The sequence below is a fragment of the Bufo bufo genome, chromosome 9 (assembly GCF_905171765.1).
Source record: "Bufo bufo chromosome 9, aBufBuf1.1, whole genome shotgun sequence".
NCBI classification, from domain to species: Eukaryota; Metazoa; Chordata; class Amphibia; order Anura; family Bufonidae; genus Bufo; species Bufo bufo.
Window position 1 is genome coordinate 65,401,934 of NC_053397.1, and position 27,141 is coordinate 65,429,074.

General features: G+C 48.8%; 1 protein-coding gene across 1 annotated transcript in view; it reads left to right on the top strand.

Moving 5' to 3' along the window:
* ITPA (inosine triphosphatase) overlaps positions 1–27,141 on the top strand; it is a 52,914-nt gene continuing 25,773 nt past the window's right edge. The window contains exons 1-5 of the mRNA XM_040407263.1: positions 1–129; positions 2,167–2,224; positions 2,459–2,523; positions 3,547–3,620; positions 23,815–23,846. Coding sequence (XP_040263197.1) covers positions 67–129; positions 2,167–2,224; positions 2,459–2,523; positions 3,547–3,620; positions 23,815–23,846 — 292 coding nt within the window. The 5' untranslated portion in view covers positions 1–66. The remainder of the gene's footprint in view (positions 130–2,166; positions 2,225–2,458; positions 2,524–3,546; positions 3,621–23,814; positions 23,847–27,141) is intronic.

Sequence of the window (27,141 nt, forward strand, 5' to 3'; positions counted from 1 at the left end):
GGGCGGTGCAAGGAAGCAGCATTCTCCACGCTGTCCATGTAAAGTCTGTCAGAGATAACAGTGGAGATGGCAGCAGCGACTGGCAGGGGTATTGTGTTTGTGACTGGCAATGCCAAGAAGCTGGAGGAGGTATGTGATCTCTCAGACACAGAGGAGGCTCTGGATTGCAGATCTTGCCTTGCTCTTCAGTATTGTAGTACCAGGCACTGCCTGTTTATAAGAGTGGCGCTGTTTATATTATAATGTAACAAATGGCTCACCGCTCAGAATACAGCTCTGAAAAAGCCCTAACCTAATGGCCTGGAATAGCTAAGATTACCAGCCAGGTGTCAGTCCGTCACTGCCGGGGCTCTGTTCATATCACGTTGTAGGTCTACATCTAGAGGACTGGTGGGAGCGGTGCTACTGGCCGCTACACCCTTCCCTCTACAGGAGCCTAGACTGAGGGGATGAAGCTCCAGGGACTTCTACCTTTATTGGGCAGACTAGATGGGCCAAATGGTTCTTATCTGCCGACACGTTCTAGGTTTCTATGTAAGGTTCTTATTGCCTACCCATGAGCACAGCCAGTAGGAGGCGCTATAGGGCTTGGATGACGGTACAGCTTGGAGGAATCCGCTTCATGGGGAAGCTCCAGTGATAACGCCATATAGGTATATACCTGACGGGTATCGGAGGCCCGTGACTGAAGCCATGCAGTGAGTTATAGCATATGGACACCATGGAAAGGAATAGTGTCATCTGCTTTCGCTATTCCATAAGTTATTTTTTTGTGGTGTCCTGACATACGGAGGTTGAGAGGACTCTATTGGGCTCCGTCTGGCAGTGGAAGGCTTTGGACATGTTTAAAGGGATTATCCAGGAAATGATTAGCTATCCTCAGGATCGGGACTCTGCACCCCCACGGATCAGCCGTTTCAGGGAGCCCCGGTGATTGGTGCGGGCTCCCAGCAGCTCACCAAGCACGGCGCCATACATCATATAGTGGCTGTGTTTAGTATTGCAGCTCAGCCCCCTTGACTTGGGGCTGAGGGGCGTCTAGGCCATGTGACCGATGAACGTGACGTCACTAGCCTAAGAAAGGGCGGCGACGTTCATGGAGCGCCTGGGCTCTTCTAACATCTGCCGGGAGTCGATCTGATATTGATGACCTATCCTGAGGGTAGGTCATCAATATAAATTGCAGGATAACCCCTTTTAATTTTTACTTCAAGAGATGTGAACGTAGCCTAACCATGCCTGCATAGTACCGAGCGTGCACGTGCTCATGTATGCTGAGATGACCCCTTCACTGTGCAGGTAGAATAGAACCGTGTCACCCAACCAACGATGACACCAGGGTAATCCAGGAGTCATTATAGTCTCCTCCTGTTCCCTGGAGTGTAGGCACGTATGCTCCGGAGTCATGGCTGTCTCAATCCAACTGTGTGTAGAGAGGTGGGAGCAGACGGCGCCTCCGCGGTATTACTTCTAGTTTGGTAATTAGTTAAAAATTTGTGTGGTTTGGCACAGAGACTTGGCCGACCTGTACGTATAAGGCCGCCTCCGCAAAACACGGATACTGGCTGTGCGCGTCTCGTACTATGTTATAAATGCTTATTCTTGTCCGCAAAACGGAAAAGAATAGGATAAGTTTTATTTATTTTTTTCATAATTTTAATTTTTTTGTGGGGCTGCGGAATGGACATATGGATGCGGCCAGAATACGGTGTACTGTCCGCTTCTTTGGCGGCCCCTTGAAATGCATGGGTCTGCATCTGATCCTCAAAAAACTCTTTGGGCCCATTCACAAGGCAGATTTTGATGCTGTCAAAAAAATCCACCACTTATACGCAGAAGCCGCAGCGGTTATTCATTTTATGTGCCGGGGACCCTCTTGCAGCTTAGCTCCGATCAATGGATGGAGTGGACAGGCGCTGAAAGTGACGGTTGTCCGCACACTGAGCCGAGCAGCACAGGTCCCTTCTTGGTCCGGGCTTTAAACGACCAGCCCGCGAACTTGAGCGCCAGCTCCGACGGAAAACAATGGGAGCCCGATAAGACAAAATCTCGCCAGCATATTCTGCTGTGTGAACGGGCCCTCTATGTGGCGGATTTTCAGGCGGCTTTTTCCACCACGTGTGAAGGCACCTTTTACTCATTCCGTTTTTTTTTCTTTTTCCACAGGTGATTCAGATACTTGGAGACAAATTTCCTTGCAAACTTGTAGCCAAGAAAATTGACTGTAAGTACATTTCTGACTCGCAGAGTAACTGGTTATGGGAGTTTTTAATGTGACGTTGGTAAATGTTATTTTGACAACACATTAGTGACGCTGTTCAGCCTGGCTCGAAGGGATTGTCCAAGATCTTGATGGCCTGTCCTCAACCCTATCAATATTTCACCAGTGTAAAATAAAATGACCTTCTAACAAGAAAAATTGTAATGCGTAATGTTTTTTCCCTTCTTTCCTAATCAGTGCCCGAGTACCAAGGAGAACCCGATGAAATCTCAGTTCAGAAGTGTAAAGAGGCCGCAAGGCAGGTACACAACATAACCCTCAGTTCTGCTTGTGCCTGTCTATGGCGACTCGGCGTCCCATGTCATCTGCTCATTAAAGGGGTATTTCCATCTCAAGCATTTATTGCATGTCTACAGGACATGCCTTAAAGGGGTATTCCCATCTCAGGCAATGGGTCATTTCGCTAGGATATGCCCCCATTGTCTGGGACCCCCACCTGTATCTAAAACAAAGCCGGCAAAGTGATGGCCGGCAGTGCCCGGTCCGGCCACCATCAATCGTTCCTACTGGCCCGCTGAAAATAGCCGAGCAGTGCACTGGGCTATTTTCAAATGGAAAAGAATGGGAGCGCATTGCGCTTGCGTGGCCACCATTTCCATTCACTTCTATAGGTCCGACGGAAATAGCCGAGCTAGCGTTAGGAGGTCTGGTTGGGGGGGCTCCTGTTCTGAGATGGGAATACCCTTTTTACTCCATAGCTCCAAGATGTCAGTGAACCTCCAAGCCAAGTTAGAGAATACTCCGTGGCAAAACCCGACAAACCCCAATATGTCTATATCCCACACGGTGCTTGTACTACATTAGTAAAGGGGTTGTTCCAAGTATTAAAGTTCTCCCCTATCCAAAGAATGGTGAGGGTCTGACCACTGGGATCCCTACAATCTCGAGAACTGGAGTCCTTTTCCGCTATCTTGATGGAGCAACAGGTCGAGCATGCTCTATACTGTTCCATTCATTCCCCATGGGACTGGTGGAATAGCTGCACCCCGTACTCTGCTCTTCTCAGGATCGTCGGAGTCCCAGCGATCAGCCCCCCCCCCTCCACTAATCAGTTAGTTATACCCTGTCCTGTGGATGGGGATAACTTTTTTTAATACTTGGCACAACCCAAAAACTGCGGAGTGCTCCATTGTCCTATATTGGACAAGGAGAAGACTCTAGCCGCAAGCCTGTGCAGAGTTTACCACTTGTTAGCATGAAGCCATTACAAAATAGTGATAACGTAGCTTTTTTCTATATTATTTTTTTTTTTTTTTTGTCTACAGATTCAAGGTCCAGTCATAGTAGAAGACACGTGCTTGTGTTTTAACGCTCTGGGTGGTCTTCCTGGTCCTTATATGTAAGTGGATGACATGAAAAAAATCACTTCTATTCTTTGTATAGATTATACGAGAATCCTTACTGGCGTCTTTAATCTGATGTGAAACTTGCCATGAAAGGGTTTTCTGAGAGTAAAATATTGTTGCACTATCCTTAGGATAGGTCATCAATATCAAATCAGTGAGGGTCCGACTCCTGAAACCCCCCAAAAGTCAGCTGTTTGAAGAGGCTGTGGTGTTTTGTTGAGCACTGTGTCACATTCGTTGGCCACATGGCCTGTGTGCAGCTCAGTCCCATTAAAGGGAGCCCTAGCAAAGCCCTATCACCTTTTCGGGACGGGTGATCTGTGGTTAGGCTTTTTAGAGCCAGCACAGCACTCATCCGTAGGGCGATTGTAGGTTCAAGTGTTTATCCATTCTCTGCACTTATTTGACCCTGAGCAAGCTCCGGTTTGTACCTGATAGATAACCTACCTACACACTGGATGCGGTAGGAACTATTGTTTCTTTTTTATTTCTGCTGGTTGGGTGCTACTGTGTACCCTGTACAAGCCGCTCATACCCCTGGTTATCATAGCGGTTGAGTACATCTATGAGGTTAACCGCCTCCGGACCGCCTAACACAGGATCGCGTTCCGGAGGCGGCAGCTGCAGGCAGAGTCACGCATATACGCGTCATCTCGCGAGACGCAAAAGTTCAAGGAGTATTTCGTCAGCAACCTGCCAGCCAATGATCGTCGCTGGCAGGTTGCTGATTTTTTAAAAATCGAATCAGAAGCCATCTAACACTTATATTTATAAATATAAGGTGTTAAACGGCTTCTCTGCTGGTCCTTTTTGGTCGGTTGGTTCCAGCAGAGGAGCACACATCACAGTGAGTACCCACCAACACCACACTTAGCCCCAGATCACCCCCCATCACCCCAATTAACCCCTTGATCGCCCCTGTCAATCACTAGTGAAAGGAAAAAAGTGATCAGTGTAAACTGTCACTTTTTTTTTCCACTGGTATTGACCGATAGGTTTTAGGATAGTTTAGGCCCCTTGGTTAGGTAGTTAGCGTCGGTTAGCGCCCAGCCCACCGCACCGCAGTCACTGATTCGCTGATTAGCGTATCGCTAATCAGCATTTGTACTTTTATAGTATCTGTAAGTGATCAGAACTGATCACAGTCAGATCTATAATAGTATTAGTGTCACCTTAGCTCGCCCTCCACCCAAAACGCAGTGTTTGCCCGATCAGGCCTGATCAGTCGCCCACACGTGCGTTCACCCAAGCCCGCCCCACCGCAGTGACAAAAAAATATTATTTTTTTGATCACTGCACAATAACTTTACAAGCGCTGCGGCGATAAAAAAAAATCAGTTTTGATATTTTTTATCAACCGCAGCGGCCTCCGGTACTTCGCTAGCCTCCCATTTGTAAGACAGGCTTGCTTTTTTTCTTGGGTAGTCTCAGGGAATACCCCTAAATTTAGTAGTCCAAATGTCAAACAGGGGGTATTCTTCTGAAGAGGCCTACAGGCTTCTGACCCAGTCGGATGAGGAAGGGGAACCCTCATCTGACGAATCTAGCGGGTCAGAATATGAACCTGTAGAAAGCAGTGGCAGTCTGACCCAAAGTTCGGACGAGGAGGTGGAGGTCCCTGGCAGCACCAGGCGTACCCGGCCCCGTGTCGCTAGACCACAGGTTGTGCAGGATCCGCTTCAAGAGCAGCAGATTGGGGCTGGCGCTGTCGGATCACGTGGTGAGGCATACACCATCAGCGCAGCCCTCCCTGGACCTAGTACCAGCACTGCCGTACAACATGGTGAAGTGGCGAGCACCAGAAGGGCAGTTGAAGCTGGTACGGTGGCACGTGCAATAGTTACCCCGTCGCAGCCACCGCACAGACAGGCCCGTAGACCCCCTAGAGTCCCTGAGGTGCTGGCAAACCCTGATTGGCAGTCCCCAACTTCAGCCGCACCTGTAGTTCCCCCTTTCACCGCCCAGTCTGGAGTTCGGGTTGAGACAGCTCAGATCGGTTCGGCACTGGGATTTTTTGAGCTGTTCTTGACTGCGGAGCTCTTGGACATAGTCGTGGCAGAAACAAATCGGTATGCCACTCAATTTATAGCCGCCAACCCAGGAAGCTATTATGCCCAGCCTTTCCGGTGGAAACCAGTCCAAGTTTCCGAATTAAAAAATTTTCTGGGCCTTCTCCTCAACATGGGCCTGACAAAAAAGCATGAATTGCTGTCATATTGGTCCATGAACCCGATTCATCACATGCCCATGTTCTCTGCTGCTATGTCCAGGGCACGATTTGAGGCCATCCTGCGTTTCCTGCACTTTAGCGACAACACCACCTCCCGTCCCAGATGCCGCCCAGCTTTTGACCAGCTCCACAAAATTCGGCCCCTCATAGACCACTTCAACAACAAATTTGCAGATTTGTATACCCCTGAGCAAAACATCTGCGTATACGAGTCCCTTATACATTTTACCGGGTGCCTTGGCTTCAAACAATACATCCCAAGCAAGCGTGCCCGGTATGGGGTTAAATTGTATAAGCTCTGTGAAAGGGCCACAGGCTATACCCACAAATTTCGGATCTATGAGGGAAAAGATCAGACCTTGGAGCCGGTCAGTTGCCCTGACTACCTGGGGAGCAGTGGGAAGACAGTCTGGGACTTGGTGTCACCCTTATTTGGCAAGGGGTACCATCTTTATGTGGACAATTTTCTCGCCCAGTTTCCTTGGGGGACACAGAAGACCTTGGGTATAGCTCATCTCCATAGGAGGCGTGACACTAAGTGAAAGCTGTTAAGCCCCTCCTCCACAGCTATACCCTCAGCCTGGAGAGAGAGACTGCGAGTTTTTTGCTTAGTGTCCAAGGAGGCAAGACACTCCCTGCTCTGCAGGGCTGTTTTCTCCTTGTTTAAATTTTTGATTTTTACTTTTTTCTTTTCTTTTTGTTCCAGATCATCAGGGACAACAGAGACTCACTAGACCTCTCTGTTTCTTCTGGGGTTGAGCTGCGCCAGTGCCGGTCACCCGCACTGCTGCCTCCCCCACAGAAGACAAGGTGGATCAGGGCAGCCTAGCTCCCCTACATCCCGCCAGCGCAAGGGTCGCCCGCACGCCAAGTCCCTATTCCAGCGTCCTGCCACTACGGTGCCAGTAGCTGAAGGGGCGACCCTGCTGGAATGGACCGAGGGTGAAGACGGCTATGGTGAGAGATTGGTTTCTCCAGCCCTACGTCCCCCACCTCCCCACCCTGGTCTCCTGTGTGCCTGACCCCCCATACTGGGCCTCTGGTCCCCTGCCGGATCTACGCTGGCCCCTGGGGTGCCGCAGAGCGGCAATCTGCTTCTGCCTTCCCCCCCCCCCTGCCTGGCTCCATAGGACATGCAGCCGGTGGCTGTCTCCCCTCAGCACAGGCACCTGGTCTCTGGGTCTCCATCTCCCCCCCCCCATCCTCACCGGAGTGTTGCAGAGGCGGTGAACCCAAGGCCTGAGGTCCGCTCCTGACGGGGGGGGGACTCTGTGGAGTAAGGCCTCGCCTCCGGCCGGCATTGGTGTTCCGGTGCGGCCGGGCGCCGCAAAAATCTTATCCCAGGCTCCGCGGCCTGCTAGGCCGCCATTCCGGGTCCCTGACTCTTCCGGCAGCGGGGTGGGCTCCCGCGGCCGGCAAGCCGCCTCTCCGGGCCCCTGACTCTTCCTGCCGGCGGGGTGGGCTCCGCAAATTTTGGCCCAGGCTTCGGCCTGCTGGGCCGCAATTCCGACCGGCCCGCGGGGTGGGCACCCGCGGCCGGTTTGATGCGCCACTCCGCCACAGGTCCCGGCGGTACATGCCGGGCGCCGCAAATTTAGTCCCCGGCTTCATGGCCTGCTAGGCCGCAAAATTCCGGCCTCTGGTGGAGGGGGCGGGAACTTCTCCAGGCGCGAATTCTTCCCGCCGGGAGGTTCCTCCGCCCCCAGGGGATCGCAGCGCCGCCCTCAAGGCCGGATCCCTGTTAACCCTTTGGGTACAGGCCGGCTCCCAATGGACCTGTATGGTTGGCCCCCCTTTTCCTGATAATCTGTGCCCCTATATGGTGGCCCCCTTTAGCCTCAGAGAGGCTGTGTTTAAATATATATATACAGATTTCTTGTGGGCTGCGCAGGACGCTGCAGCCTCAGGTGCTGCATGTCTGCATACCCTCTTTCCACACGCGGCATGGTGTTGCGCTCCCAGCCTGCGTCGCTGTTAGGGCATTTCCCCCTTTTAGGCGGTTTTCTTGCTCTCTTCCAGGATACGGCGCTGGCCAAGGCATGCGCCCCTTCCGTAGGCTGCATTCATCATCTCTCCAGTTATGGTGCCTGCCATGTGCATCCCCCCCCCCTAGGCGGGATACTGCACTCTCCCTGGCTGACGGCTGGCCATGTGCATGGCCCCCTTTTAGGCGGAATACTTCACCTTCACCGGATACGGTGCTGGCCATGTGCGTGACCCCCTTCTCTAGGCGGAGCGCTGCACTCTCACTGGATTCACTGCCGGCCATGTGCGTGACCCCCTTCCATGGGCGGAACGCAGCGCTCTCACTGGATTCGCTGTCGGCCATGTGCGTGACCCCCTTCTCTAGGCGGAAAGCTACACTCTCACTGGATCTGTTGCCGATCATGTGCATGACCCCCCCCCCCCCCCTTTTTAGGCGGAATACTGCACTCTCACCGGATACGGTACTGGCTTGTGCACGACCCCCTTCCATAGGCGGAATGCTGCACTCTCACTGATGTGCTATGATGTACTTATGTACTATGTTACTATGCGGCACTCTCATTGGATTCGCTGCTGGCCTTGGGTATTCCTCCTTCCCTCAGGCAGCATACATACATCCCTCTGTCTGTAGTTTGTTTTTTCGCAGGTACGTTGCTGGCCATGTGCATGTATCCCATACATGGCGGGGTGCTTGCACTCTCGCTGGACCCGCTGTCGGCCATATGCATGACCCATCTTCCGTGGGCGGTGTACGCACTCTCGCTGGATTCGCTGCCAGCCATGGGCATGCCTTCCTTCCTTCCTCAGGTGACATACACACATTCTCACTGACTGTGTTTGTCTCTCACCAGTACGTTGCTGGCCATGTGTGTGACTCCCATACATGGCGGGGTGCTCGCACTCTCCCTGGATGAGATTCTGGCCATGTGCATTACCCCCCCTTTTTTCTGGGCGGCATGCTACACTCTCACCGGATACGTTGCTGGCCATGAGCATGACCCTCTAACATGGGTGGAACGCTTGCACTCCCATTGGATACGGTGCTGGCCTTGTGCGTGACCACCCCTCATTCCATGGGCAGATTTTGGCACGCTCATGAGATTCACGACTGTCCTTGTATGGCTGTGCTGGACTTGTACATGTCCCCCTTCATTGGCAGAGTAGTTGCACTCTCGCTAAGTTCAGTGTTGGGTGTATTATTGCACACTCGCTTAATGCTAGGATAACCCTGTGCATGTTCCCCTTTCACTAAGGGACCTCCTGCGTTCATGCTGAATTATAGGGTATGTCCTGCTTCTCTGAAGTAGGTACGGCCCTAGGCATCACTCCCTTTTGGGACCGGCCTTTGCACTCTTGCCGACTGCAGTTTGCCAGGTACAATTCCCCCTTTCGGGGCGGACTGCTTGCGTTCCATCGCATGCTATACTAGGCTTGTGCATAACTCCCTTTCAGGTTGCACCTTGCAATTCCGTACATGCTGTGGCACTCTGTGGCGAGCCCCCCTCTTTCGCTGAAGTAAGACGTTCTTGTGCGTTGTTTGGGTTGTGTATGCCTTCTCCTCCTGTAGGTGGGTTGGCCTTCTCACTGCTTACGGGGCTGCTCGTACGTATGCCTCACCTGCTTCCTGCGGCATACTTTTGTTTTCTTGGGATACGATGCTTGCCGCAAGCCTTGCACTCTTCTCTAAGGAGTTCATTCTGTCCACCTGACCCGGACGGGCTCTACTTGCTCTCTGCTGCACGGAGTTGGGTGGTACTCATTCATTTAGTTGGCCCTTCATCCCAGGGAGTGTTCGTGGTTCCTAGATGCGTGCCCATTCGTCCTTCCGCGGTATTGCTTCCCTGCGCTAGTGGTCACATGGTCGAGAGTGCTGTTGTCTGCAGCGCCCCTCTAATTCTTCGTTGGCTCTGGCAGGACTGCGGTTCCCTTGCCTGCTGCAATTTCCTCCTCTTCGGATGCAGTGTGGTATGAGTCCTTCCTCTTGGCGCCTCTACGCTTCAGTCTGATCTGCTACCAGGTGCAGGCCGCTTTTCTCGGGAAGGTCACCCAAATTCTCTTGGGTGCTCGATTACCCAGGTCCGGAGGACTTCCACCTTGGGTTCTTCAGGGTATTCGCCTTCTGCGAGGCGGTGAACCGGGCATCTCACAGTGTAGCAGGGTTCTGCTTTTTGAGCTGTCCTATGGCTTCCCTGTTGCCACTCCTCCTTTCGGTTGGAGGGTGTTATGCCGGCCTCTGTCTCGACTACCATTATCTCGCCGTCTCTGTTTGGCTCCCGCTCGGTAAAGATCACTCCGATGTGGCTTCTGCCCCGCCAGACTTCAGAGGCTGTTCCTTCACTGTCCTCCCCTTCTGGGGAGAGCATGGTTGTTCATGTGGATGGTTCCGGTGTTCCTTTTGGCCTCGTACTGTCTCCCTTGTTCACACTGGCTGTATTAGCTGTGCCTATTTACCGAGTTACCGCGTTTCTGTCCTCCCGCTGAGAGCAGATTGCGTGGTCCATTCTAAGTCAATGGTCCTACTGTAGACTTACCTTCTCGGTAACTTGGGGGGACTACCTTTCGGTCCAGATTGTCCTTTGATCTCCCACACCGGGACTGTAGAACATGGCTACATCAGCATGGACTTTAACCTGTCTTGTCCTGGCATCTGGCGGATGCTGGGCGGACCCTTTGGTTCCTTTCCGTCTGTCCTTCTGCTCCCCCACTCGGGTGAATAGGGACAACGTTGCTCGGGGGCCGACGGGACCAGTTTTGTCGACCCTTCTGCCCGTGTTACTGGTCTGCGCCTGATCACATTGGGTTTTCGCCCGCTTGCCAGGCGACTCCAGCGGGTTCGCTACTGTCCGCTCCTGGCTGTGTTTCGTCCAGGATCTGTCGTAAGATTTATGGGTTTTTTTTGTCTGGGGTTCTGTGGGAAGCTGTGCATTCCCCACTCTGACTTTTCTCTCCCCATGGTTCTGTCTTTTTTTTTTTTCCAGTCCGGCCTGGGACTGGGATTCCTTTTCTTGAGGTGTCAAGTGTCGGCGCTGTTCTTCCTCTTCCAGCGTTCCCCGGCCCTCTGGGCCTGTCAAGACCTTCTTGATCGAAGTGGCTCTTTGGTTCCTCTGTACTGTCCTTCGGTACCGCCCTGGGAACTACATACTGAGCTCTCGGCGCTCCAATCTTGTCCTTGGAGCCGTTACAGAAGTTCTCTCTACCCCGGCTGTCCTGTACGGTTGTGTTTCCGTATCAGTCGTGTCTCTGACGGGTGCCTGAATGGCCCCCTTTTTTTGTCCGAGCCTTCTGTCTTTCCCAGGACAGGGCTGTTCTACATCCCGTTTCTTCCTTCCTTCTGAAGGTGATGTTTGCCTTTCGCTTCAACACGTCACCGATTTGGACGTTGTTTGGGCCTGGCCGTTTTTACTTGGAGATCTCCGACTCTTGTCGACGTTCGGTCTCTTGGGTTTCCTGGAGGCCCGCGCTTAGGGTTAACGGACTCCAGGGTGGTTTTCCTCCGCGTTATCAGATTGGCTATTGCTGAGGTTACCACACTGAGGGCAGGATTCTGCCTTGCTATCACCGAGAGCGATCGGTGCCTCCTGGGCCGGAGGCATTGGGCTTCGGCCATGCATTTGGGCAAGGCGGCCACAGGTCTTCCTTGCACGCCTTACCGAGTTCTACAGGGTGCATACTCTGGCTTTGGCAGATGCTACCTTGGCCCGCCTGGGTCTGCAGGCGGCGGTTCCTTGATGCCTTCGGGTGCTTCGCCTTGGAGCTGTGGTCCCTCCCCTTTTGGACTGCTTTTGAACGTCCCAAGTTCTTCTGTGTCCCCTAAGGAAACTGGGCGAGAAAACGAGATTTTTGTATAACTTACCAGTAAAATCTCTTTCTCGCTCTTTCCTTGGGGGACACAGCACCCACCCATTCATTGTTTTTCTCTACACGGTTTCCGAGTTTTTTGTTACCCGTTGGCTTGTTGGTTCCTTGTTGGACTTTGCCTTTTCTCACTACTTGGACACGCAACTGGCAGTCTCTCTCTCCAGGCTGAGGGTATAGCTGTGGAGGAGGGGCTTAACAGTTTTCACTTAGTGTCACGCCTCCTATGGAGATGAGCTATACCCAAGGTCTTCTGTGTCCCCCAAGGAAAGAGCGAGAAAGAGATTTTACTGGTAAGTTATACAAAAATCTCGTTTTTACACAAGTGTGCCCCTCTTCAGGCATTTGTTCCTAGAACAGATTGGCTGCTGTGGCACCGTGCGACCTAGTCACCGGGGCTTCCCCCAACGGCTCGTTACCACCCGTCTTGCAAGGGGGGAGAGAGCTGCCTTGTGTAACGAAGAACTGCTCGCGGTGAAATGGAGAGACAAGCGTGACGTTTACATGCTCTCCTCCATTCACGCAGACACGACATTACAAATTGAACGGGCAACCAGTGTCATTGAAAAGCCCCTCTCAGTCCACGACTATAATGCGCTCATGGGAGGGGTGGACTTCAATGACCAGATGTTGGCTCCCTATTTAGTTTCCCGACGCATCAGACGCTGGTATAAGAAGGTGTCTGTATATTTGATTCAATTGGCGATGTACAATAGTTTTGTTCTCTACAGTAAGGCTGGGAGAACGGGATCCTTCCTCAAATTTCAGGAAGTGATCATCGCGAACCTCCTGTATCCGGGAGGTTCCGTGGCCCCATCCACCAGTGTAGTGAGCCGTCTACACGAACGACATTTCCCCAATGTCGTTGCTGGTACCTCAACCCAACCGTCACCCCGAAAAAGGTGTCGTGTCTGTAGCAGGAGTGGAATAAGGCGTGACACCCGCTATTTCTGTCCTGACTGCCCTGACCACCCTGCCCTATGCTTTGGAGAGTGTTTCCGGAAGTACCACACACAGGTACACTTAGCATAGGGATTGCATCTCACAGTACAGGCACACAGGGCTATTAGGGCCCTTACACTCACAGCTACTGCAAGCCTCTCCTTTCACCTGGGATAAAGTGCATAATGTACTTCGCCACATCTTTGGGCGATTTGCGCTTTGCACATTGTCCCATGGGGAAGGAGAGGTTTGCCCTATAAAGGTAAAAAAAACAAAAAAAAACACCGGTAAGCAAAAAAAGTTAACGTTCAGTTCAAAAAGTTAAATAAAGTTTATATGTTCCGTTCAAATGTTATTATAAAGTTAATAAATTTATTGCGTTGCGGCCTGGTTTTTTCTTTTTTGTTTTGTTTTTTTTTACCTTCCAGGTGGACCAACCGATCGACTAGCTGCAGCACTGATGTGCATTCTGACAGAAGCATTGCGCTGCTGTCAGATTACACAAAAGTCTGTGTATGCGGCGCTGCAAGACGAGATTTCTCCTCTGCAGTAAAAGATACGTTTGCCGAGGCATATGAGCTGAGGAGGCGGCGGTGTTCATATACTTTAGCAAACACTTTGTATATAAAAAAATCCCGGCAATGATTTATTCATCCACATCGATTGATGTGAATGGAGAAATCGGGTTTGCCAGGGCATACGAGCTAAGTGGGTATGGATGTTGGGCGGAGCTCCTATGTCCTGGCAGATGCCTTTCCCCTCCTTTTTTTTTTGGCAGAGATTTTTTCATCCACATTGATCGATGCGAATGAAGAAATCTGTGCCGTTCATTTTTTCTTTCAGCCCAGAGGCTGAACGGAAAAAAAAAATCTCATTACCCGTATGCTCAATATAAGGAGAATAGCAGAAACTCCTAATGCTGGCCATACATGTAATGATTGCGGAGACCCTCAAATGCCAGGGCAGTACAAACACCCCACAAATGACCCCATTTTGGAAAGAAGACACCCCAAGGTATTCGCTGAGGGGCATATTGAGTCCATGAAGGATTGAAATTTTTGTCCCAAGTTAGCGGAAAGGGAGACTTTGAGAAAAAACAAAAAAAAAATCAATTTCCGCTAACTTGTGGCAAAAAAATTTTTTTTCGATGAACTCGCCATGCCCCTCATTGAATACCTTGGGGTGTCTTCTTTCTAAAATGGGGGCACATGTGGGGTATTTATACTGCCCTGGCATTTTAGGGGCCCTAAAGCGTGAGAAGAAGTCTGGGATCCAAATGTCTAAAAATGCCCTCCTAAAAGGAATGTGGGCCCCTTTGCGCATCTAGGCTGCAAAAAAGTGTCACACATCTGGTATCGCCGTACTCAGGAGAAGTTGGGCAATGTGTTTTGGGGTTTCATTTTACATATACCCATGCTGGGTGAGATAAATATCTTGGTCACATGCCAACTTTGGGAAAAGTTGTCTTTTGCCGAGATATTTCTCTCACCCAGCATGGGTATATGTAAAATGAAACCCTAAAACACATTGCCCAACTTCTCCTGAGTACGGAGATACCACATGTGTGACACTTTTTTGCAGCCTAGGTGGGCAAAGGGGCCCACATTTCAAAGAGCACCTTTACGATTTCACAGGGCATTTTTTACACATTTTGATTTCAAACTACTTACCACACATTAGGGCCCCTAAAAGGAGGTAAAATTCAGTTGGGTGGTAAGTTGCATGACCGAGCAATAAACTGTGAAAGTAGTGTAGTGCAGAAGTGTAAAAAGTGGCCTGGTCATTAAGGGGGTTTAAGCTAGGGGGGCTCAGGTGGGTAAAGGGGTTGTCCGAGTTCAGATCTGAACCGGTACATAAGCTGTTCTTCACCCCTCCAGCCCCTCTGAGTGGAGCATCGCAGCATTTCATGCTCCAACCCTCTCCCTTGGCCTGCAACGCGAAGGGCAAGGGCTGTTTGCCTTTTTACACTGCTAGACAGAGGCTTCCGCCTAGCAGTGTTCCCGGTGACGTCATCAGCACTAATGGCCGGTTTTTAGCGCTGCACTAGGCTGTTTTACAGAGAGAGAGACAACAAGATCTATATAAGTCTATGCTGCTATTCACACGACTGTTTTCGTAACCATTGAAGTCTATGGGGCTAGTCACACTGCCGTTTTTAAAGGCCCGTGAATACTGTCCATTTAAAAATGTGACATTTCCTATTTTTGGCCCTTTTGCTGGCGAGACGGACCCGATTGAACCAATAGGTCCAAAGCTATTAACCCCTTAGGGACCGGGCTCATTTTCACCTTGAGGACCAGGCCATTTTTTGCAAATCTGACCAGTGTCACTTTATGTGGTGATAACTTTAAAACGCTTTGACTTATCCAGGCCATTCTGAGATTGTTTTTTTTTTCCGTCACATATTGTACTTTATGACACTGGTAAAATGGAGTAAAAAAAAAAAAAAATTATTTTTTTTTTAACCACCTCCGGACCGCCTAACGCAGGATCGCGTTCCGGAGGTGGCAGCCCTGCGCAGAGTCACGCATATATGCGTCATCTCGCGATGGCCGAGATTTCCTGTGAACGCGCGCACACAGGCGCGCGCGCTCACAGGAACGGAAGGTAAGAGAGTTGATCTCCAGCCTGCCAGCGGCGATCGTTCGCTGGCAGGCTGGAGATGTGTTTTTTTTAACCCCTAACCGGTATATTAGACTCTGTTTTGATAACAGCGTCTAATATACCTGCTACCTGGTCCTCTGGTGGTCCCCTTTGTTTGGATCGACCACCAGAGGACACAGGTAGCTCAGTAAAGTAGCACCAAGCACCACTACACTACACTACACCCCCCCCCCCCCCGTCACTTATTAACCCCTTATTAGCCCCTGATCACCCCTGATCACCCCATATAGACTCCCTGATCACCCCCCTGTCATTGATCAACCCCCTGTAAAGTTCCATTCAGACGTCCGCATGATTTTTACGGATCCACTGATAGATGGATCGGATCCGCAAAACGCATTCGGACGTCTGAATGAAGCCTTACAGGGGCATGATCAATGACTGTGGTGATCACCCCATATAGACTCCCTGATCACCCCCCTGTCATTGATTACCCCCCTGTAAAGCTCCATTCAGATGTCCGCATGATTTTTACGGAGGCACTGATAGATGGATCGGATCCGCGAAACGCATCCGGACGTCTGAATGAAGCCTTACAGGGGCATGATCAATGACTGTGGTGATCACCCCATATAGACTCCCTGATCACCCCCCTGTAAAGCTCCATTCAGATGTCCGCATGATTTTTACGGATGCACTGATAGATGGATCCGATCCGCAAAACGCATCCGGACGTCTGAATGAAGCCTTACAGGGGCATGATCAATGACTGTGGTGATCACCCCCCTGTCATTGATTACCCCCCTGTAAAGCTCCATTCAGATGTCCGCATGATTTTTACGGATGCACTGATAGATGGATCGGATCCGCAAAACGCATCCGGACGTCTGAATGAAGCCTTACAGGGGCATGATCAATGACTGTGGTGATCACCCCATATAGACTCCCTGATCACCCCCCTGTAAAGCTCCATTCAGATGTCCGCATGATTTTTACGGATGCACTGATAGATGGATCCGATCCGCAAAACGCATCCGGACGTCTGAATGAAGCCTTACAGGGGCATGATCAATGACTGTGGTGATCACCCCATATAGACTCCTTGATCACCCCCCCTGTCATTGATCCCCCCCCCCTGTCATTGATCACCCCCCCCTGTCATTGATCACCCCCCCTGTCATTGATCACCCCCCCTGTCATTGATCACCCCCCCTGTCATTGATCACCCCCCCTGTCATTGATCACTCCCCTGTCATTGATCACCCCCCCTGTCATTGATCACCCCCCCTGTCATTGATCACCCCCCCTGTCATTGATCACCCCCCCTGTCATTGATCACCCCCCCCCCTGTCAATGATCACCCCCCCTGTCATTGATCACTCCCCTGTCATTGATCACCCTCTGTAAGGCTCCATTCAGAAATTTTTTTTGGCCCAAGTTAGCAGAATTATTATTTTTTTTTCTTACAAAGTCTCATATTCCACTAACTTGTGTCAAAAAATAAAATCTCACATGAACTCACCATACCCCTCACGGAATCCAAATGCGTAAAATTTTTTAGACCTTTATATTCCAGACTTCTTCTCACGCTTTAGGGCCCCTAGAATGCCAGGGCAGTATAAATACCCCACATGTGACCCCATTTCGGAAAGAAGACACCCCCAGGTATTCCGTGAGGGGCATATTGAGTCCATGAAAGATTGAAATTTTTGTCCCAAGTTAGCGGAACGGGAGACTTTGTGAAAAAAAAATTAAAAATATCAATTTCCGCTAACTTGTGCCAAAAAAAAAAAATTTCTATGAACTCGCCATGCCCCTCATTGAATACCTTGGGGTGTCTTATTTCCAAAATGGGGTCACATGTGGGGTATTTATACTGCCCTGGCATTCTAGGGGCCCCAAAGCGTGAGAAGAAGTCTGGTATCCAAATGTCGAAAAATGCCCCCCTAAAAGGAATTTGGGCACCTTTGCGCATCTAGGCTGCAAAAAAGTGTCACACATCTGGTATCGCCGTACTCAGGAGAAGTTGGGGAATGTGTTTTGGGGTGTCATTTTACATATACCCATGCTGGGTGAGAGAAATATCTTGGTCAAATGCCAACTTTGTATAAAAAAATGGGAAAAGTTGTCTTTTGCCAAGATATTTCTCTCACCCAGCAAGGGTATATGTAAAATGACACCCCAAAACACATTCCCCAACTTCTCCTGAATACGGCGATACCACATGTGTGACACTTTTTTGCAGCCTAGGTGGGCAAAGGGGCCCATATTCCAAAGAGCACCTTTAGGATTTCACAGGTCATTTACCTACTTACCACACATTAGGGCCCCTGGAAAATGCCAGGGCAGTATAACTACCCCACAAGTGACCCCATTTTGGAAAGAAGACACCCCAAGGTATTCCGTGAGGGGCATGGCGAGTTCCTAGAATATTTTATTTTTTGTCACAAGTTAGTGGAAAATGATGATTTTTTTTTTATTTTTTATTTTTCATACAAAGTCTCATTTTCCACTAACTTGTGACAAAAAATAAAAAATTCTAGGAACTCGCCATGCCCCTCACGGAATACCTTGGGGTGTCTTCTTTCCAAAATGGGGTCACTTGTGTGGTAGTTATACTGCCCTGGCATTCTAGGGGCCCAAATGTGTGGTAAGGAGTTTGAAATCAAATTCTGTAAAAAATGACCTGTGAAATCCGAAAGGTGCTCTTTGGAATATGGGCCCCTTCGCCCACCTAGGCTGCAAAAAAGTGTCACACATCTGGTATCTCCGTACTCAGGAGAAGGTGGGGAATGTGTTTTGGGGTGTCATTTTACATATACCCATGCTGGGTGAGAGAAATATCTTGGCAAAAGACAACTTTTCCCATTTTTTTTATACAAAGTTGGCATTTGACCAAGATATTTATCTCACCCAGCATGGGTATATGTAAAAAGACACCCCAAAACACATTCCCCACCTTCTCCTGAGTACGGAGATACCAGATGTGTGACACTTGTTTGCAGCCTAGGTGGGCAAAGGGGCCCATATTCCAAAGAGCACCTTTCGGATTTCACAGGTCATTTTTTACAGAATTTCAAACTCCTTACCACACATTTGGGCCCCTAGAATGCCAGGGCAGTATAACTACCCCACAAGTGACCCCATTTTGGAAAGAAGAGACCCCAAGGTATTTCGTGATGGGCATAGTGAGTTCATAGAAGTTTTTATTTTTTGTCACAAGTTAGTGGAATATGAGACTTTGTAAGAAAAAAAAAAAAAAAAATCATCATTTTCCGCTAACTTGTGACAAAAAATAAAAAGTTCTATGAACTCACTATGCCCATCAGCGAATACCTTAGGGTGTGTACTTTCCGAAATGGGGTCATTTGTGGGGTGTTTGTACTGTCTGGCCATTGTAGAACCTCAGGAAACATGACAGGTGCTCAGAAAGTCAGAGCTGCTTCAAAAAGCGGAAATTGACATTTTTGTACCATAGTTTGTAAACGCTATAACTTTTACCCAAACCATTTTTTTTTTTACCCAAACATTTTTTTTTTATCAAAGACATGTAGAACTATAAATTTAGAGCAAAATTTCTCTATGGATCTCGTTTTTTTTGCAAAATTTTACAACTGAAACGGAAAAATGTCATTTTTTTGCAAAAAAATCGTTACATTTCGATTAATAACAAAAAAAGTTAAAATGTCAGCAGCAATGAAATACCACCAAATGAAAGCTCTATTAGTGAGAAGAAAAGGAGGTAAAATTCATTTGGGTGGTAAGTTGCATGACCGAGCAATAAATGGTGAAAGTAGGGTAGGTCAGAAGTGTAAAAAGTGGCCTGGTCATTAAGGGTGTTTAAGCTAGGGGGGCTGAAGTGGTTAAATACAAAATTTACCCACTTTTTAAGGACCAGTTCAGGTCTGAAGTCACTTTGTGAGTGTATATAATTTTTATTTTTTATTTTTTTTTATTTAATTATTTTTTGCCAAATTTTCCATTTTAATCCATTTTTTCCAGTAACAAAGCAAGGGTTAACAGCCAAACAAAACTCAATATTTATTGCCCCGATTCTGTAGTTTGCAGAAACACCCCATATGTGGCCGTAAACTACTGTACGGGCACACGGTAGGGCGTAGAGGGAAAGGTGCGCCGTGTGGTTTTTGAAAGGCAGATTTTGCTGGACTAGTTTATTTACACCATGTCCCATTTGAAGCCCCCCTGATGCGCCCCCAGTGTAGAAACTCCATAAAAGTGACCCCTTCTAAGAAAATACACCCCCTCAAGGTATTAAAAACTGATTTTACAAATGTCATTAACCCTTTAGGTGTTCCACAACAGTTAATGGCAAATGGAGATATAAAGTATAAAAGTTTTTTTTGAAATTTTATTTTTTCTTGACAAATTTTCCATTTTAAACCATTTTTTCCCAGTAACAAAGCAAGGGTTAACAGCCAAACAAAACTCAATATTTATTGCCCTGATTCTGTAGTTAAGGCTACTTTCACACCTGCGTTAGGTGCGGATCCGTCTGGTATCTGCACAGACGGATCCTCACCTATAATGCAGACGATTGTATACGTTCAGAACGGATCCGTTTGCATTATTCTTTTTAAAAAAAAGTCTAAGTCAAAACGGATCCGTCCTGACTTACATTGAAAGTCAATGGGGTACGGATCCGTTTTCAGTTGCACCATATTGTGTCATTGAAAACGGATCCGTCCCCATTGACTTACATTGTAAGTCAGGACGCATCTGTTTGACTCCGCATCGCCAGGCGGACACCAAATCGCTGTCCGCATCCAGAGCGGAATGGAGGCGGAACGGAGCCAAACTGATGCATTCTGAACGGATCCTTATCCATTTAGAATGCATTGGGGCTGAACTGATCCGTTTTGAACAGTTTCCTGAAACGGATCTCGCAAACGGAATTCAAAACGCCAATGTGAAAGTAGCCTTATAGAAACGCCCCATATGTGATCGTAAACTGCTGTACGGGCACACGGCAGGGCGCACAAGGAAAGGAACGCCATATGGTTTCTGGAAGGCAGATTTTAATGGCCTTTTTTTGACACCATGTCCCATTTGAAGAACCCCTGATGCACCCCTAGAGTAGAAATTCCATAAAAGTGACCACATCTGAGAAACTACACCCCTCAAGGTATTCAAAACTGATTTTACAAACTTTATTAAATCTTTAGGCGTTCCATAAGATTTAAAGGGAACCTGTCACTGGGATTTTGTGTATAGAGCTGAGGACATGGGTTGCTAGATGGCCGCTAGCACATCTGCAATACCCAGTCCCCATAGCTCTGTGTGCCTTTATTGTGTAAAAAAACGATTTGATACATATGCAAATTAACCTGGGATGAGTCCTGTACGTGACTCATCTCAGGGACAGGACTCCTCTCAGGTTAATTTGCATGTATCAAATCAGTTCTTTTACACAATAAAAGCACACAGAGCTATGGGGACTGGGTATTGCAGATGTGCTAGCGGCCATCTAGCGGCCCATGTCCTCAGCTTTATACACAAAATCCCGGTGACCGGTTCCCTTTAATGGAAAATGGAGATAACATTTCAGAATTTCACTTTTTTGAAAGATTTTCCATTTTAATAATTTCTTTCCAGTAACAAAGGAAGGGTTAACAGCCAAACAAAACTCAACATTTATTACTCTTATTCTTCAGTTTACAGAAATCTCCCATATGTGGTCGTAAACTGCTGTATGGGCACACAGCAGGGCGCAGAAGGAAAGGAACGCCATTTGTTTTTTGGAAGGCAGATTTTGCTGGATTGGTTTTTAGACACCATGTCCCATTTGAAGCCCCCTGATGCACCCCTAGAGTAGAAACTCCAAAAAAGCGACCCCATTTTGGAAACTACGGGATAAGGTGGCAGTTTTGTTGGTACTATTTTAGGGTACATATGATTTTCGGTTGCTCTATATTACACTTTTTGTAACAAAAAATAGAAATTCTGAAATTTCATCTCCATTTGCCATTAATTCTTGTGGAACACTTAAAGGGTTAACAAAGTTTGTAAAATCAGTTTTGAATACCTTGAGGGGTGTAGTTTCTAGAATGGGGTCATTTTTTGAAGTTTCCACTCTAGGGGTGCATCAGGGGGGCTTCAAATGGGACATGGTGTCAAAAAACCAGTCCAGCAAAAACTGCCTTCCAAAAACCATATGGCGTTTCTTTCCTTCTGCGCCCTGCCGTGTGGCCATACAGCAGTTTACGACCACATTTGGGGCATTTCTGTAAACTACAGAATCAGGGCAATAAATATAGAGTTTTGTTTGGCTGTTAACCCTTGCTTTGTTATGGGGAAAAAAGGATTAAAATGGAAAATTTGCCAAAAAATAGCTGTTTTGGCACCGTTTTTATTTATTATTTACAACGTTCATCTGACAGGTTATATCATGTGCTATTTTTATAGAGCAGGTTCTTATGGACGCGGCGATACCTAATATGTATACTTTTTTAAAAATTTATTTAGGTTTTATACAATACCGTATTTTTCGCCCCATAAGATGCACTTTCCTTTTCCCCCCCCCCCCCCCCAAAAAAAGTGTGAGAAAAGTGCCCCTGCGTCTTATGGGGCGAATGCTGGCAATTTACATTGCAGTCTGCGATGCTGCAGAATCGCAGACTGCGATGTATTAGTGAGGAGGGGACTGTAGTAGGCGGGGAGAGCAGCAGGGCAGTGCAGGCATTGTACTCTGGCCCCGCTGCTCAGTATGTACTGTATTATACGTAGTATTAATCATCATATCTAAACTGAATAATGATGCGCTCCCCATGTGTACCGTACTTACCGGTACACACATCACGCTCCTGTAGTAAGCACTAGCAGCTAGCAGGCAGGCCGGGCGGCCGTAACTCACGGAGGTCACGTGCCTGCTCCGCCGCCTTTATGAATGAAGCAGGCGGAGCAAGCACGTGACCTCAGTGAGTTACGACCGCCCGGCCTGCCTGCTAGCTGCTAGTGCTTACTACAGGAGCGTGACGTGTACCGGTAAGTACGGTACACATGGGGAGCGCATCATTATGCACTGCCCCGCCGCTCTCCCCGCCTACTACTGCTCCTCCCTAGGAATTTGGATGGGATAATGATGTGGGGGGTGGTCTGTGAATGGCATTATGATAGGGAGGATCTGTGGATGGGACTGTTATGGGGGGGATCTGTGGGTGACACATAGCAGTGTCATCCACAGATCCACCACCCCATAACAGTACCATCCACAGATTTCCCCCCCCCCCACCATCATAATGCCACCCACAGATCCCCCCACCACCATCATAATGCCACCCACAGATCCCCCCCCACCATCATAATGCCACCCACAGATCCCCCCACCATCATAATGCCATCCACAGATCCCCCCATAAGTGCCATCCACAAATCCCCCACCCCATAATAGTGTCATGCACAGACCTCCATTAGTTCAAACCCACCAAAAGCACACCTTTTGGTTAAAAAAAAATTATTTTTCTTATTTTCCTCCTCAAAAACCTAGGTGCGTCTTATAGGGCGAAAAATACGGTAATATAATTTTTGAAACAAAGAAAAATCATGTTTTAGTGTCTCCATAGTCTGAGAGCCATAGTTTTTTTTTTTTTTTAGTTAGTCTTAGGTAGGGTATCATTTTTGTGGGATGTGATGACTGTTAGATTAGCACTATTTTGGGTGGCATACGACTTTTTGATCGCTTGCTAATACACTTTTTGTGATGTAAGGTGACAAAAAAATTGCTTTTTTGACACTTTTTTTTTTTTTTTTTTTTTTACGGTGTTCACCTCAAGGTTTAGGTCATGTGATATTTTTATAGAGCAGGTTCTTACGGACGCGGCGATACCTAATATGTCAACTTTTTTAAATATTTTTTCGTTTAACATAGAAAAGCATTTTTGAAACTAAAAAATCATGTTTTAGTCTGAGAGCCATAGTTTTTTATTTTTTGGCCAAATGTAGGGGCTCATTTTTTGCGGGATGAGGTGACGGTTTGATTGGTACTATTTTGGCGTACATACGACTTTTTTAATCACTTTAATTCCTTTTTTTGGGAAGTAAGGTGGGCAAAATTTCAATTTCATCATAGTTTTTATTTTTTTTATGGCGTTCACCGTGCAAGGAAAGTAACATGACCGCTTTATAGATCAGGTCGTTACAGACGCGGTGATATCAAACGTGTAGGGAATTTTATTTTTGTAATTTTTAATCGGTGATAAATGTGTTTTTTTGCTGACACTCTGCTAAAACCGCTCGGCCATCCTGAGAGAGGGGGCGGGCGGATGATTTCAGCAGGCACCCAGTTCTGATCACCACGCGGCGGTGATCGGAACTACACATGACGTAGCGGTACGTCATGTGTCCCCAAGAGGTTAAAAATAGGTACATTATGAAAAATAAAACACTGTACAAAAGAACACTTATTTAGTGTCCTATGTGCTGTAGAGTCACATTTAGGCTATAAAGTCCATAGTCAGGAAAGGGTTAATAATGGTGGCACTGAAAGCAGACATTGTCCAGTTAGGTTATGTTAGATTTTAATGGCTAAACTGCGTGTTTCTCTTGTTTTGCAGAAAATGGTTCCTTGAGAAGTTAAAACCCGAAGGTATGCTTACTTTGAAATTTTCTTTAAAGGGGTTTTCCACTTTTTGGATACTAATGACCTGTCTTACGGATAGGTCATCAGTATCGGATCGGTGGTGGTCCATCACCTGGCACCCCCAGAAATCGGCTATTTTTAGCAGCACCCATCGGAAACAAAACCCTGGACGGAGTAGGAAGCAGAAGGCTCCGTCCATGGTTTGGTGGCTGTGCTGTCACACTGCAACTCTGCTTCCATTTACTTGGCAGCCACTACACAGAGAGAGGAGCTGTACCTCAGAATGGAGCCAGAGTAGTAGTTCTGGACCCGCCAGCTGCAGGTAACAGCTGATCAGTGGGGGTGTTGGACCCCTAACGATCTGATATCAGTGACCTGTCAGGTATCGGTATCTAAAGAGTAAAAAAAAACTTTAACCACCTAACTGTTTTGCCCCAGCTCAGGCAGTGGGAAAAGTACTTAACTGTTTTGCCCGTGTCCAGCTTGGGCAGAAGGCGAAGGAGAGGGGGTCTGCTTCAGCTGCTCATATCTCCTGATTGGTAGCAGCTAGTGACATGGGCCTGGTCTTATTTGAAAGCTGACATTAGCAGACTATCACTGAGCAAATAAACCCCTAAAATATAACTTTTAATAATATGCAGATAAAATTAATAAACCCCAACTTATATCTAAATAAACACAGGTATGATGACCTATATCAGATGTTCGTGCTGAAGATACAGTATCAGCACAGTAAAATAATACAATAACAGCAAAGAACACGGTAACCAGCCTCACATGTGCACCTCTGATAGAGTCTATAAATCTATTCAAAACAACCAACAGTTATCTGATAAAGACTCACGGTTACTTGCATAATAACCAGCAATCTGTTTGATAAAGACTCACGGTTACTTGCATACAGATGATCTCATGATTGAGGGAGACTCATGGTAACGCATCATCAGGTTGTCTGTGGGTAAGCAGCCAGGACCATGGGGTGGGGAAGATCTTAATTCCCTAAGTTGTCCGTGACGGCTATCCCTGCCTAAAAGCAGAGCACCTGCCCCGAAAGGGGGCGACCCCACTTCTCGGTGGCTAAACCCTCAGACGCCGTAGATGTCCCTGCTGAAAAGATGATCTTCTTCCTGACGCGTTTACCCAAGTGGAGATATCCAAATGGTTCATCAGGGGACAGCGTTTTGTTGATACAAAATACCTGCAGATCAGACACATGTGATAAGAGCACCAAGATAGAGAGGTTCCCCCCCCCCCCCCACCCAGCCATTCCAGTCTCCTGCCACTTCGGGTGCCAGCTGCTGAAGAGGTGACCCTGCTGGTCCTCTGACGGGGGGTGAAGAGAAGAGGATGAAGATAGGGTGAGTAATTGGGAGTGGGTTAGTATTCTCCTGCATCCCCCACCCCCTTCCTCCGCCTTGTTCCCCGCATTCGGGACGTGTACCTCTCCACTTCTAGGGCATACCGGCCGGCCACTCTTAACTTTAGGCCCCGGCTTCATTTCGGGCCTACCCGGATTTCGGGTTCCAGTGGAGTGGATTCTTCCCAGGCCGCGGGGTGGGCACCCACGGGCCGGTATGCGCAAGCAGGCGCCTCCTGCACACCGCTCCGGGTCCCCCCATTCTCCGGCCGACCGTAAGTGCCTCCCAGTCGGCCGTGCGCGCTGCAACTTTAGGCCCCGGCTTCGTTTTAGGTCTACCCGGTTCGCACCCGCTCCAGGCTTGTTCCCCTGGCCGACCGGAAGTGCATCGCGGTCAGCCGTGGGTGGCAAATTTAGGCCGCTGCTTCACAAGAAATGTAGGCCGCAAGTCGCCACCTACCTCTAGGACGCAGGGGGCGGGGCTAGGCTTCTCGCCACGGCTCCATGGGAGGACCCTTTACATTCCGCGCGCTGATTCAGGCTGCCTCACTCAGCTCACACTTCTACTGGGAACACAGGACCGGCAATCTTCTGCAAGATGGTAGGATGGTTACACCCCTTTTCAGCCTTGACCATGTCCGAACCCACTAGCGACCCTCGCCACCAGGACCTGGGATCTCCTGGAAGCTGGTAGGACGGTTACTATCACTCTCCAGCCCTGCGACCAGTATTAGGTTCAGTTAAGCAGCCATATCCGAACCCACGAGCGACCCCTGCATACACCAGCTGCCACTTATTATGCATCACTAAATGCAAAATTAAGTTCCCTTGCGGCCAGCCGGACTCTCTAAGCTCCGCATGCTGTGCGCCCAGACGGGTTCTGCCCCCCCCCAGCCTACGCAGCCGCATGGCTGCCCTGTCAGTGTGGAACCGGACTGGGCCTGTGCCCTATCCAGGGCAATGGAGGACCTGTCCAAAGTATCCCAATCCACCCTCATGGGTCGTTTGGTTGATAAATCCCCACCTACACAGTCCGCACCTTCCTCGGGCAAGCAACTTATGGGCAGACCTTCGCACAAGCGGCCCAGAGCAGGACATCATTCCTCCTCTGACGCCTCAGCATCTCCATCCCACCCTGGGCCACGCTTGGAAGCATCCTCCCTCCCAGGGGAAGTTTTGTCCGATGGGGGCATTGGGGACTCAGACTCTGATATGGATCCAGAACAATCTTCCAAGATTGCTTCCATGGTGGACAGCCTAGTTACTGCTGTCCGGGACACCTTCTAGGTGCAGGATGACTCCCTCTCCACGAGCCACCAGGGAGTGTCCTTCTCCGCTCCAGGCAAACTCATAAGGCCTTTCTTTACATGACAATGTTTCGGTTGTCATTGCCAAGGCGTGGGACCGTTCAGATCGTCGCTTTACCACGTCCAAGCGACTTGATCTACTCTATCCGTTTCCGGCGGATTGGGTAGATAAATGGTCCTCTCCTCCTAAGGTGGATCCTCCAGTTGCACGTCTCACCAAAAATTCTGCCATTCCTGTCGCCGATGGCTTATCCCTCCAGGACCCCGTAGGTCGCCGTATGGAGTCTTTTTCGAAGTCAGTTTTTGTTGCAAGTGGCTCAGCACTTCGCCCCATTTTTGCCTCCGCCTGGGTGGCTAAGGCGGTCTCGGAATGGGTGCTCCGGTTAAATCAGGACTTGGCGGCTGACCTCCCTCTAGCTGAGCTTAAGTCTTTGGCCTTGCAAATCTCACAGGCAGGGAAGTATCTCTGTGAGGCTTCCTTGGACGCGGGTGCATTGGTTGCCCGCTCATCGGCTCTCGCTGTAACCTTACAGCGCGAACTGTGGCTTAAGGTTTGGGCAGCAGATTCATCGTCAAAGCGTTCCCTTACAGGTCTTCCTTTTTTCCGGCTCCCGATTTATTCGGGGCACGGTTAGAT